A 13,973-nucleotide genomic window follows, 5' to 3' on the forward strand; every position below is an offset into this window, starting at 1 on the left:
GTTTGATGTGTTCATGTGAACAAGAACGAGTGAGCTAGGACTGTGTCCACTCTTGAAGTTGCGTGATCATACTATTGTGACACCTGCAAATTGACTAGAAAAAAAAAAAATTCCTTTTTATCTGCTCAATCATTCGAGCAATTTAGAAAAACGTACGCCAAATTGTAGAATTTCCTTTTCAGTGACAACTTTGGAGTCAATTGGTTAACTTGTGACGAAGGCAAAACATAGACCAGGGACCCATTTTATTGATGGGTTCCTGCATACACTCTGTACATTGGAACTCCTGTTGGAGCGACGTGCGTTCAAGTTACTCTCGTACAGAACTTTCCGTAACAACTTCCCGACTAGAAAGCGGAAAAACTCGGAAAGCAAAAGTATGACTGCCCCACGCAAAAAATGTTTCCTTTTTGAAAGTAACTGATATTTTTGCGCTGCTATCGCCGGCAACGACAGAACGTTAGCAAAACTGAAAATATCGCATGTGTTTAAAGTTGCAAAAATTCCTTGAAGCGAAGGGGTTACTTGCACGCAAAGTCACGTGAGGGATGACTGAATATTCCCAAGAGCATAACCTTACTCACGCGATGCTTTGCTTTGTGAGGAAAAAAGACAAAAAACACGTTACCATTCTTTCTCTTTCATATGAGTTGTAAATTGTCTGGATGGGCTTTTTTTTTAAAAAAAAAAAAAAAAAAGTGGCATTTTGGTCACCACTACAGTTGAGAAGGCAAATCAAATGGGGGAGTCCTAAGTGCGTGTAATTGGAAGGAAAATTCACGAAGTAATAACACTCTTTTGAAGGAGAGAAAGATCAGGCTTGGGAACTAATATCCTACTCACCCTCCCCCCTCGTCCTTCTTATCTGACAGTCTTTTTTTTTTTTTTTTTCTGATTTGTCAAGTGAATTATTTATACTGGGTAAAGGGGGAAGTTAGATTGCATTAGAATAGAAGCAAATCTTGTAAGCCAGACACTCGGTAGATTATTAATTTTTTTTTACTCTTCTTTAAACTTATGGAAACATGTATTAATTTCGATTTCATATTTCGATCTTACTGTGAAGAAAATTTGACTCAGTTGGGCCCTAGAGTCGCTCCCGGCTTCCAATTTCGTCTGTTCCCAGCCCTCCCCCACACGAGTGAGTTTTTCGCACTGATTATGGGTTTTCCCGAAGTCGTAATTAACATTCCATTCGAACCTTTCTGAAGCATTATTCCAATCAAAGACATTTTTTAAATTTTTTGGTTCTGAGGCTAAGAGAGGGGTACGAAATTTTTTCCATAAACAGCCCAAGGAATTTTACTGTGGTGAAGAAAATATTGTCTCTGGAATAATATGAAGGCTTGTCGCAATTTCAAGGGGAAATGTTTGCGTGATATGGTCGTTTGCAGGAACAGAGTTTTGAATGTTTTAAACTAACCTTGCGTAACAAATATTTAAGTCTTTGGCGTTATTTTTAGAACTGCTCGTGTTCAATAATAACTTGAGCTATCTTTCGCGAAACAAAATAACTTTGCACAAGGTACCAAAAATTGCAAGTCAAATTACTGTCTGTCAACAACATAAACAAATTATTCAAAGGAGCGAATTGCTCGCAACGTTGAAATTGTTGGAAACATCCGAAGCAGTCTTTCTGATTCATACTTACGAACCTGTTTTTTTTTCTTTCGAATTCAAATGTATTCATTTCTGAAACATATCAATTTGTTATTATGTTGCCTGAAATAGTTACTTACGCTTTTGGTATTTTCGCGTAAACAATCACACATTACCGAATCTTGCTGGCTTCACATGCCTTAATTGGGTTTGAGAACAAAATCAAGAACTGTCACCTATTTTTCTGCGTCACCTTGTCGCCAATTTATGCACACACTTTAAGTAATCCAGTTTGTCTGCAGTGAAGAGATTTCTGTTCAAGAAATGAGATGATTGCTGAAAAGAATTCGTAACAATACGCATAAATAATAAAGATTATAATTTATTTTAAAAGACCGAAAGCCGGATTAAGATAAGATCTGAGTTTTAATCCTAGTGATCCAACTCAAAAGCTAAAAATCCTTTACCACTCCTTTCAAAAGCGGTTTTAATTAGTACAGGCAACGCTTGATTAAATTAAGTCTTTCGGAGCTTTTGAAATATTACTACAAGAATTTAGATTACGCGGAGTTTTGTACCGCGAATTTAATTACAAGTGCATCGGATGTTTAACATTTCGCGTTTGCCACGAAAATAAGTCTCTGTATTCCTCGATAACCATCACCGCTTAAGTCATTAAGACATGGTATCTGTTCTCGTTCAAACTACCATTCTTTTCATAATCTTACTATAGATTAATGCAAATCATAAAAATAACCTTTCTCAGTCCCTAACCCCAAAAGACAAACAACAAAATTTCAATTCTTCATAATTTTAATATTACAAAAACTTCTGTTGTTATGAATAATAAAAAAGTTTTAACAAATGCAAATTATTTTCAGATTAAAATATGTGTATCTATATGCCTCTTAAAACTTCCTTTGAGAAATCTAAAATTTGATTGCATTGAAAAATGAGAACCTCACCAAGCAATTTACCAAATCTGTAACTTCAATTGTCTCCCACAGAGACACAATGTTAACTTTCTGAAAGAATGACATTATTGTAACTTTTCTTTCATAAAAACAACTTGGAATAACATCACAAAGACAAGCACCTTCACTTTTAAAATCACCATACAACAAAGAAATTTAACCGTTGCTTAACCACCCTTCAACAACTCGTTGCAGTTTGTCTGTTCACAATACTAGTTTAAGCCAGTTAAGCAAAGTAAAGCTTATTTTCTTCTTATCAAGGCATGTAAATAAAATTCGTCAAGTGGGCATAGTCAGACAGGATGTAGCAGAAAGATAATTCATCCTGAAACAAACATTATCTGATAAGATCAATGAAAAGACAGATTATCTATTAACCTGCTGTGTGCCAGCTTGACTCAAAAGCAGAAAATTCAATCACTTCAAACGCATCAATTATGTTAAGCATTTACATGTACATGTCACAAAATAATTTGAAAAACACAGAAAAATAATTTATTTCCAATCATACCCTTTGCTATGCAATAATCAAATCGACCTCAGGTTTAAAGTGATCACTCGAAACTCCTTTGCCATTGTCTTTTCAAATTTGTTTTCAAAAATACAAAAATATGTAATCTGTTAATAATTAAAAAGACTGCAAAACGTAACTACTCACTCACTTATTTCTCATAAAAATTATTTCATTGCATAAAATAGATTGCACTCAACTTTCCTGAAACATGAAAGTTAATCTAAAGCAGCAATATTCTATCAAGCCTTGACCTCGAAACCCATCAATAATATTGCAGTTTCAGAAGCATATAAAAACAATATTGATAATACTGGAATAGTTTATCTATATAGTAACATTTCTTATAAACAAAAGATATCCCCTGGAAATATAATATATGCATAATGCATGTTTACACTGGCCAAAAAACTGAGAACTATATATACCTATTGATCACAATTCACAATTTTGTTTTATCACCCTTAAATGTTATATTCAAAACCTAAAATAGAAGCCAACTGAAACTGACTTCTGTCATGTATCTTGTACAAGTTGCTGCTCGATAATAGTGGTACAGATTGTCGCAGAAGCAATATTGCAGAGTGCGTCAGTTAAATTATGAAAAACCTGCCTTCAATGTTGCATGCAATAATACCTCTTGCCAAATGATGACTAAGAAAAATCCTATATGATAGGTACACTGGGCTACTAAAGACAGTCGGAGATTTTAGTATGACATCATGCAAGTATAAGCTAAAACCTGCTTGATCACATTAACTGACCATACTTTTATGAACCTTACAAGACTATGCTTGATTTATCAATTATTTTCCAGAATTTTCTCCTAATTGCTTTCCATAGACCAATTGTCCAGACTTAATACATGCTGTTTTTGACCTGGTGCCCAAAAATCAACCAATGTTGGCATCCTGGGAAAACATACATATCTTATCTCAAGGATATTCTTTTAAAAACAGAACAAAGTCCTAATGAAAATTTGGTAATATGGCATAATACAGGTTGTGCAGTCGGCAGTTTTTGTTGCCTCAATCACAATTTGGAGCACGAGCCATGATATGAAATAACAAATCAACAATGCTTGTAAAATTCCCTTTTCCTGTTACTCTTGGCTTGCTTTCACTGCAGCTTGTTGTCAAGCAACCAATTAGTGAGCCACCTAAGCAGATGAATGATTTTTCTCAGATCTATACAGCCATTGTCTCTGGTTGTGCCATATTGCCTTTCTTTTGTAGAGCTAACAGTCACCAACATGAAAAAATTCAATCGATATTTAATCAGCCGACAAGAAACTACTTATGAAGCCCACAAAAGGCCAAAATATCACCATGCAACTATGCACAACAATAACAAAAAAGGAATTTACGTATTTTTCTGAAAAATTTCAAATTGTGATTGAATAATATATGGACTGCATGAATGCAATATTTTCACTTTGTGTATATATCCACAAATGTCATCAAATTGAACTAGGAGAGGCAGTTACTTTCATTCTCGAGGCTTTAGTCTTAGAGACCTGTCATACAGATCTTCTTCAGACAAGAAATTGTCCATTCCTGCAAACAGTTGTGAAATCTGATCATTCCACTCGAAATCATAACTAGTAAGTTTAAATCGTCGTACATTGTCAACAATATTAAAGAGCTGCCATCTCTTAACAAAATTCACTTTGCCATCAGGCAGTTCATCTGCGTTACCATGGTAAACAAATGTGACATCTTGGAGGATGAGTCCAAGGTAGGGAATGCAAGGTGGCTGTGCTTGTGCCAAAGCATCACGATAAGCTCTGAAAGATGATGAGCTGTCAATCAATGTTGCATACTCCGCTAGATTCTCTGGGAAATGTTTAGGCCAGTTGAGCCTCCTTACCGCAGAACAGTCCAGTGCAGAAAGGATTCCAAAGAATGAGTTAAAGTCATTAAACCTCCGTAAATGCTTCATGATTTTCAGGAATTTTAGGTAGACCTGCTCCCTGTCCTTCTGTTTCTCAAATGACAGAACATGGGTGCGACACCAATAGGAAACCTTGTTGAAGTGATCTGTGAAAATGCACAAATTTGGTGAGAGTTCCTCCTTCTGTTCTTTGCCCCAAGCAAGGATTTCTGGAATTTCAATGTTGTGGAAGTTCCTTGCATCAATTAGGGTAAGTTGTTTTGCAAGATCCTCCGCATTAAAATCCAACACAGTGTACCTCTGTCCTGGATCAACGGGATGGCTGGCAGGAATGTTGCTGGAAGGAGAACGTGACCGGTAGTAGTTGTCACATTTTGGTAACATTTTGTCGCGCAAAATCTTTCCAAGAACAATGTCTCCATTGACAAGAAGGCGATACACTTCTTTCATTAGCTGCTCCAAGATGCTTCTCTCAACTTTTCCAGTCAACTCGTCAACAACTCTGAGAAGCAAAAAGAAAGCGTTTTGGCTGGCTCTCTTGGAACCTTTCTCCCGAAACCTTCTCTCCCTATAGAGAAGCTTGGTGATTAGGTCCTTTGGAGAAATGAAAGTTCTATAGGTGGTGAGGAAAGCTTCATAGTAAACCAGGTCTTTCTTAGTTGAACCACTGGCATGGACAATGAGTGCATCGATAGCTCCACCAACGAGTGTTGGTCCATCATCATCATCACTACGATAGACAAGAAACCTAGAAACATCCAAGCAATCCAGAGCAGGGGTATTGACATCCTCTTCTTCTGTCCCACTCAAACTACTTGAGCTACTGCTGGTGTTACTTTGCTTTCGAGACCGTTCTTCTTCAAGCGGAAGTAGCTTTTTCCTCTGGGAATCTGTTCTGACATTTTTGTTATAGTCGAGGGTACCATTTGTTTTGATTTGGTGGGAAGGTGAGAGCTTTCCAGTACTTCCTTGCAGGGTTGGAAGAGAATGAGAACGTTCTGAATCTGCCACATTGCGAAAGGCAAACATTTCTTTTTTGAGCACAGGTGAGGTGGGAGAATTAGCATTCGCACTGATACTCCTTCTAAAACTTTCCTGGTAGCCATCGTAGGCAGACGATGGTCGTTTTAAGATCCCATCAGCAGGCTGAGTGTAATTTCCAACAAGTTCAATGTACACTTGGAATGATTTCTTCTTTGGTGTTGACTGTTCATGATTCTCTATGTATCCCAAGAAAGAGGCTTGAATTATGGGGCTGTCTGGCTCTTCATGATCATCAGCAGAGAAGAAAGATCCTTCTTCCTCTACTGAGCTTGATGCAGATAGAAATGCATGGCTATTGAACTCATCCTGTGAACTAACTGATGACTGTGGAAGAGAGCGATAGCTGGATGAGTCACTAGCCTGGCTAAGTGACCAGTCAGAGTTTTTTAAGTTGGCAGGATTGCGCTGATAGTTGTAATTTGAAGTGCTTCTAAACGACTGCCGTCCTCGAACGGGAGGTTCAGGAGGGCTTAGGTAACCATTATGATGAGCTGTATCGGGTTGATCGAGGATGTAGTTGTAAGAACCGCGACCTGAGTCACGAGAAGTGGCCGGAGAAGCCCTCGAAGAACTGGAATCTTGACAAGAACCATCGACAAGACTCCCTTCGCTGATTCCAGAATCTCTTCGATTACATAATTGTCCATAGTCCGATTCGACAACTGGAATTTGAATACTTTCACTGCTTCCTTCGAACATAAAAATCGAGTTTCGGATTTCATCGTTTAGTTCCCGTTTTCTAAGCCGCGGAATTGCTAAATCCACTAATTCCTGCACGCTCGCTTCGAGATCTTTAACGCATTCGACTCCTTCTTCGAGATTGCCTTTCACGTTGCCGCGCACCAAAAGCTGATCGCTCCATCGAACAAGCTCGGCCATTCGCTTATGAATTGATTTTCTGTAAGGTAACAGATCAGAGTTACTACTGTGAAGCCGTAGGCATGTATCAAGCATATTGTCGATATTGATGACTGATTCTAACACGATCGAAGTGTTGTCAGGGATTTTCGCCATCACAATGTCCATGTTGTTCTTGTAATTGTTCAAAATGAGAATAAAATACTGAACTGCGCTGCGTAGTTCTTTGTGATACTGTTGAAAGGCTTCCAAATCGCGGGTTTGATTCGGCGATTTCACAACCGGTTTCGGTACATTCTGTTGATCGTCGACCACTTCTGGAGCGGAACGAGTGATAGTTTCGTCATTACTACGCTTCCTACCTTGATTAAAGGATTGTCTGCGTAGAATTTTCAAGATTTTTGGCTTTCGATTTGTAGTTGGAGAAGGCGACTCAACATTCACCTTATTAACCTTCGTCTCGCGTAAACTCATCATTCGTTTGATCGGAGATGCCATAGTTTCTGATTCCGCGTCAACAGAGCACTAGGCGATTTACATAAGTAAAGTCAAATTATAATTTACGATCGCCGCCAACTTTGGTCGATTTTTGGTCTGTATTTCGCACACAGTTTATAACAGTCATACAAATAATTTCCAAAGAGGATGAAATTCACACCACGTTGACACCTCAAAGATGAACACAACGAAATCAATGGTCGAGAAAAACCTCAGTGGCTTCCACCCTGAGTAGTTTACCTTAATTAGAGAATTGCTCCCCGCTATAATACTTAGCGTCAGACGATAATTTCTCAAGGTATTCTGCCGATAGCGATCACAGAGAGTTCCTGCAACGTTCTCCGTAAACAAAGGGAACTACAAAGCGTCGTGATTCCAATCTTGCAAAGAATTCATCAGTCGCTTAATTAGTGTAGGATTTCAGAGTCGAATTTCGCAAAATATCTAGATATTGATTCTTGATGCTTTCTGTCACGTCGTTGTCATTCATGCCACAAATGAACTCCGATGATTAGTCATTACTCGATAAGATCTACCCCAGAGCGTGGACGCTAAAACTGGCATCTGCGCCGTCCAAAGCGAAATAGACTCTCTTCCACCCTCTCCCGCAACCTGTTCGTAAATGCACAAGGGAAAGTAGAACTCTAAAGTGCTTTTTCCTGAGAAAAACAACACCTTGGTCGATCGCAGGAAACGTGCACATGGACCGCTGACCTTTGAAATTGGCCAATTCTCGACACGTGATTGGCTGGATGTGACATTATACCTTGAGCTACTTGAATAATGAACACATAACACACATTTTAATGGTAAATCAGCAACTTAATTACTTGTTAATGTTTAGTTCAGATTCCGAGGTTTCTGTTCGAGCTTTCTAGAGACGGATAAGAATTTGTTCATTCTGACCGCCAGATAATAATTTTAAGTCGATCTCCTGAAATCTAGACGGACATGACGTCGCTTGCCGATCCCTTTTGAAAATCTACGTCAACCACCTAACTTTGAGCATTAAAACTTTTGTTGGATTTTATCTTAAATTAGGAAACATGCAAGGATTCGTTCCGACGAGATGTGCTCTTTTGAAGCTCTTCAATCACGGATAGGCAAAAATCAGAAAACAATGAAAATATCAAAACGGATAGAAACGATCCAATACACAAGGTTCAATTATATTGAGATTCGTTAATATTGCACTGTTGCGTTTGTTTCCAAACTGTCAACGATTCGAACATTTTATCTTAAAAAGGCTCGATTTGCTTATGTCATCCCCCAATCAAAGTTTGATGGCACCAAAATCAGAAACTGTAACCAAAAACGTTATTTTTATCGCTGACATACAAAATTTAACCTTGATCTGTTACAAAGAACGGAGTTCGTGATTTAATAGTATCTCGTGTGGGATTAACGAATGGTCGTTTAAATAATAATATTACTTCAATGGGCACTATTTGTGGTTATCAATGCAAACAGAAACATGCACGGAATTGAAATTTCTTAAAATCACAAAAACTGGTTGTTTTCTAGGAAAAAAAATTAAGAGGAAGTCAATTGAAGCAAAATCTTGTCACGTGTTGCAAAGCAAATCGCATCAAAGGAATTCACAACGGTATTAATATCAGATCGAACTTTACTGCCATACGGAACATCAGCTTCTGGGATTTCTTATATTTTAAAGCGAAAATCATGCAATCTCGAACCTCGCTAGAACTTTGCGTGGGATTCCATAATTGGAAATTCCGGATACGAATACAGGAAGTCGTTGGTGATAGAGTGTTGATCAGCTCTTTTGTGACTCACTGATCAATCGTTCGCGAATCAACCTTCTATAAAGGAAACCACAACACTTGGTGGTTTTTTTTTGTCGATCTTTTTTTGTTAAGGGTGTGTAAACACGATGAAAGGAATACTTTGATGCCCCCAGGATGTACAACGCAATGTCTAGATGGACTGGGCCAAAATTCAAATTCTTGATTATGTTCCTGACAACATCTATTTTAATTGACAACGGTAGGGATCGGAATGTTTGTAAAACATAATTCAAAATGATACGTCACCTAAGTTTGCATTGGAAGTGAACATGCTCTCCTAGCGTAACTCCTGGAATGAATATTAAAACTTGTTGCACATTGCACCTAAACTTTGCCATAAGCTCATTGTCCATTTGCTCCACTGAGCTTTTTTCCTTTTATGATCACAAAAAAAAAAAACGCAACTGAAACCCCGAAATCAGTACACTCCTTACCAAGTGACCACAAGAAAGAGAAAAAGGTTAATTGTAAATACGAGGAAAATATCGACTATTACGTCAGAAAATCTAGAAAAATTTTTCCAAAATAGTAACAAAATAACGAGATGCGAGATTCTAATTTAATTTAAATGATTTTCGGAAAAAAGTCAATAACTCTATTTTTTCCACTCCCACCCTTCACTCGCGAGAACCCTGATATCAAATAACTTCGTCGCCCCCAGGCCCCAAGCCCTGGTTCCTCCCAACTGACAGACCTGTGGATATTTTTACTACTTGGCTGAAACCAATATTCTCCCAAACGACAAGGAGTATGGACACTTGGTGGTGTGTATCTATTCCTCACTGACTAGAAGACTTTTAAAGTCATCAATCTTGAAATATCTCTCAGCTTTACGTCTAAAAAAAAACTTTGTACATGTTCTTTTCATCAAAGCAAGTTGCACTTTCCACGTAAAAAATTCCAGGATCCGCCCCTGTTCCATGTTGTTGCACGAGTTTCAGCGGACAGGAACTTCATTCCTAACGGACCCTTGAAGCACGTCGTAGACGCGATAAAATCTGCCCAACCCACTCTGAAGTGTTTTGTTAACTACTTTTTCGCCCCACGTACGAGTTCAAGTATTCAAGAGAAGATGAATTTGTTTTCGGGCGGGGAAAATGAACACAACAGCAGCATAAGTTCCAGACTACAAGCAGTCCGCGGCCTTTCCGGCGAATTCCCGTCGCCCACAAACCATTTATATTTTTGTCACTGTTTTTTTTTTTTTTTTTTTTGTTTTTACTCGCACAACTGACTTTGCCGAAAACGAGGAAGTGCTCGTTCGTGATCATTTATTGGAGACTGACGACCTTGAATATATTGCGTATTAGGTCAGATATTTAAACACGGCAGGGGACTGATAGTTGTAGACAAACCTGTATTTAGCGGTTAACCGCAATGAGTGGCGGGAAAACTCCGTAAATACAGGTTCCACTCGTTTAGAAAATGATAAAAATCGCATTTTATGCTATACTTGACCAATAAATTTTCAAAAACTCACTCAAAAATACTGCTAGCGCATTGATTTCGGCAGATAAAAATTGATTAAATTTTACTCGAAAGATTATTCTTAGATGTATTTGAGTAATCCCGCCTATACTGACCGTTCAATGGAGGTGAAAGACGATTAAAATGGGGCCGTTGAGTAAAGGATGACCGCGGCCCCCCTCCCCCCTCCCCCCTCCCCCCCTCCCCCACCCAATAGAGGTGAAAATTACAGTGATTAAGAGGAAACGAAATCGGGAATTTGACGACTGACCGCTGACACAGGGTGACCCATGACCGCTGACTACGGTGCCGCTTAATACGTACAGGTTTGACTGTATTTTGAAATCAAATAGTTGAGGAAATGTCTGGCTAACTTGCGGTTGTCTGCTTAACGTGACTGAGAACCGTAGACAATCTTTTTTTTTTTCCAGACTCAGCTTGTATTGCCCTATGTGTGAGGTCTTTATTCGGAAACTTTTAAGTTGATCATGATGACAAAAATTACCCGGAGATCATAAGAGTTTAAAAAAAAATAATGAAGCAATTTTTTAATGGTTTTTAACGAGACCCCGGGAGAACAAATGATGCCAACGTAATGATTTTTGTTAACAGCAGTTCATCAAGATCAAGATAATACTTATTTTAAAAAGATGATTGGTTTTGGATACAATGAAATATATGAAGTTCATATATTTTGAACTGCGGTATTAGATACGTATGATGCACGATCCTCGCAGTAGATAGCGCTATTTAAGCAATAGAGAAAATCAGACCTGAAAAAAATCAGGCCTCTACGGGATTCGAACCACTGACCTCTGCGATACTACTGCAGCGCTCTACCAATGGAGCTAACAAGCCAACTGGGAGCAGGCCATTAAGTTGATTCGAAATAAACCCGTGAAAGGGATAAATCAGATACAATGAAATATATGAAGTTCGTATATTTTGAATATATTTTTTCATATATTTCCCGTACAGGCCTGATTTTTTTCAGGTCTGATTTTCGCTATTGCTTAAATAGCGCTATCTACTGCGAGGATCGTGCATCATACGTATCTAATACCGCAGTTCAAAATATATGAACTTCATATATTTCATTGTATCTGATTTATCACTTTCACGGGTTTATTACGAATCAACTTAACGGCCTGCTCCCAGTTGGCTTGTTAGCTCAATTGGTAGAGCGCTGCACTAGTATCGCAGAGGTCAGTGGTTCGAATCCCGTACAGGCCTGATTTTTTTCAGGTCTGATTTTCGCTATTGCTTAAATAGCGCTATCTACTGCGAGGATCGTGCATCATGCGTATGATTGGTTTTGTTACTGAAATGATGTAGTAGTTTTTCCTCGTGGTTTTTTTTTGGGGGGGGGGGGACATCATTTATTCGTTAACTTTTCGTATTTAAAAAAAGTTCTTTGCTTGCGTTTTTATGGACCGAGACGAAGTCCATAAAAACGCAATAGAAGAACCTAGCCAACATCCAGCCATCTTGACCCCACGCTTTGTAGATAACCCATAAATATCAATTCAAACGGACAGGCTTCGAGAATAAATAAAAATGTCAAATCGGGAAAAGTATTTGATTTATACCTAACTTGCTAAGCCTGTATTAGAGATAATGAGTGGAGGGCATGAGGTAAGGATTGAAAGGGTAAACACTCGGGTTGACCAACCTCGTTCCCAGGGCCTTTTACCTTAGTTGGGGTTTCCCGCCCCACCCACATCTAAGGGAAAAGGCCCTGGGAACGAGGTTGTCGGGTTAACAAACCAAAAACACCTGGTAAGCTATTTAGAAATTTTACCTGAGGTCCACTCCGAGGAATAATAGGTTTTTTGAAATTATCGGTATTCGAGTTCATTTAAGTTCTTTAGTTCTAGTGATTAAAAAAATATAGATAATCCACAGAAGTTTTTAAAATAGTCAACTTAAAGGTCGGCACACACGAGGGGACTTGTCCCTGCGACTAGTCCGTGCGACTAGTCTCGGCAACAAGTCTTCGAAGGGTTTACACGAGGGGACCGGTAGCAGGGACTAGGCATTTATAGATTATGCTAGCATAATTTTTGGCATAATTCGAGCAAACTGGCATAATTTCTGCCAAGTAGCAATGCTAGCATAATTTGCACGTTTTGATAATTATCAGATCATTTTTGATGCCATTATTTGATAATTTTTTGTCTCTAGTCCCAAGCACTTGGTGATCTTAATCGATATTTAAAGTTTTAGTTAAACTAGTAGTTCACTGTGAAGCACTGAGCCCGGGTCTAACCTGAACCACATGTTTATTTGAAATTCATTGTGGATTTGTTGCGTTTCTTTCCTGTAGAAGAACGGCTTCTAGTTAAAAAATATATATTTTGGACTTATTTGCATTTTTTCAAAGAGCATAATTTGAAAAAACGGTGGCATAATTTGGAAAAAAGAGCATAATGTTAGCATAATTTGGCCAAAATAAAAGCAATGCTACTAGCATAATATGCCACTTTTACTACCATAATCTATAAATGCCTAGCAGGGACTAGTCCCTTAAGGCGTTCACACAAGGGCACTTAATTTCACAAGAACATAGGAAAATTAAGATCCAAAAGATGTTTCTTAGTCTGGGGTGTTACACGAAAACAATGAAAATTTGGTAACTTTTCATTGTAGCACTATTAAACATAACGCAAATGAACTACACTTATTCAGTCGGATTATTCATGTTTTTAAGTGTTCCGTTTTTGTTTTGTTTTGTTTTTATTTTTAACAGACAGAGTCAAATAGGGTAAAAATTCCATCAAAACGGCTCCAAGACATCTGTATATGTTTACAAAACTAGATATAGTTTTTTATTCTTCAGTTGTAGAAATCTAGAATTCAGGGAAAATGAATAGAAATTGCAATATTTACAAATACCGGAAGTCACGCAATCCCTTCTTCACGGTATTTTATTTCGACGGGAAAGCGGGAAAACAAGCCGTGACTGGTCGCACGAATTCAAACTGGTTTGAATTCGTGCGACCAGTCGCAGGGACTTGTCGCATGAAACAAATGTTTGTCCCTTCGTGTGAACTGTTTGTGCGACCAGTCCCTGCGATTAAACGGTAAATAAGCCAATCACGGGTCAGTAGGATGCGTGACTTCCGGTATTTGTAAATATTGCAGTTTCTATGAATTTTCCCTGACATCCAGATTTCTACAACTGAAGAATAAAAAACTATTTCTACTTTTGTAAACATATACAGATGTCTTGGAGCCGTTTTGATGGAATTTTTACCCTATTTGACTCTGTGTCTTTTAAAAATAATAATAAAAAAAAAAAACAGAACACGTAATAGCATG

General features: G+C 38.2%; 1 protein-coding gene across 1 annotated transcript; it reads right to left on the reverse strand.

Annotated features, from left to right (window-relative positions):
- Window positions 1-2,394: 2,394 nt before the first annotated feature.
- Window positions 2,395-8,082, reverse strand: LOC111339415 (uncharacterized). Its single transcript, XM_022946072.2, has one exon. It carries the CDS (start codon window positions 7,375-7,377, stop codon window positions 4,573-4,575), a length of 2,805 nt encoding a protein of 934 aa, XP_022801807.2. The 5' UTR covers window positions 7,378-8,082; the 3' UTR covers window positions 2,395-4,572.
- Between the last annotated feature and the right edge of the window lie 5,891 nt (window positions 8,083-13,973).

Source organism: Stylophora pistillata, chromosome 5 (assembly GCF_964205215.1).
Source record: "Stylophora pistillata chromosome 5, jaStyPist1.2, whole genome shotgun sequence".
In the NCBI taxonomy this organism is placed as follows: domain Eukaryota; kingdom Metazoa; phylum Cnidaria; class Anthozoa; order Scleractinia; family Pocilloporidae; genus Stylophora; species Stylophora pistillata.

Coding starts and splice junctions, on each gene's coding strand:
- LOC111339415 (XM_022946072.2), bottom strand. CDS start 7,377: ATGGCATCTCCGATCAAACGAATGATGAGTTTACGCGAGACGAAGGTT.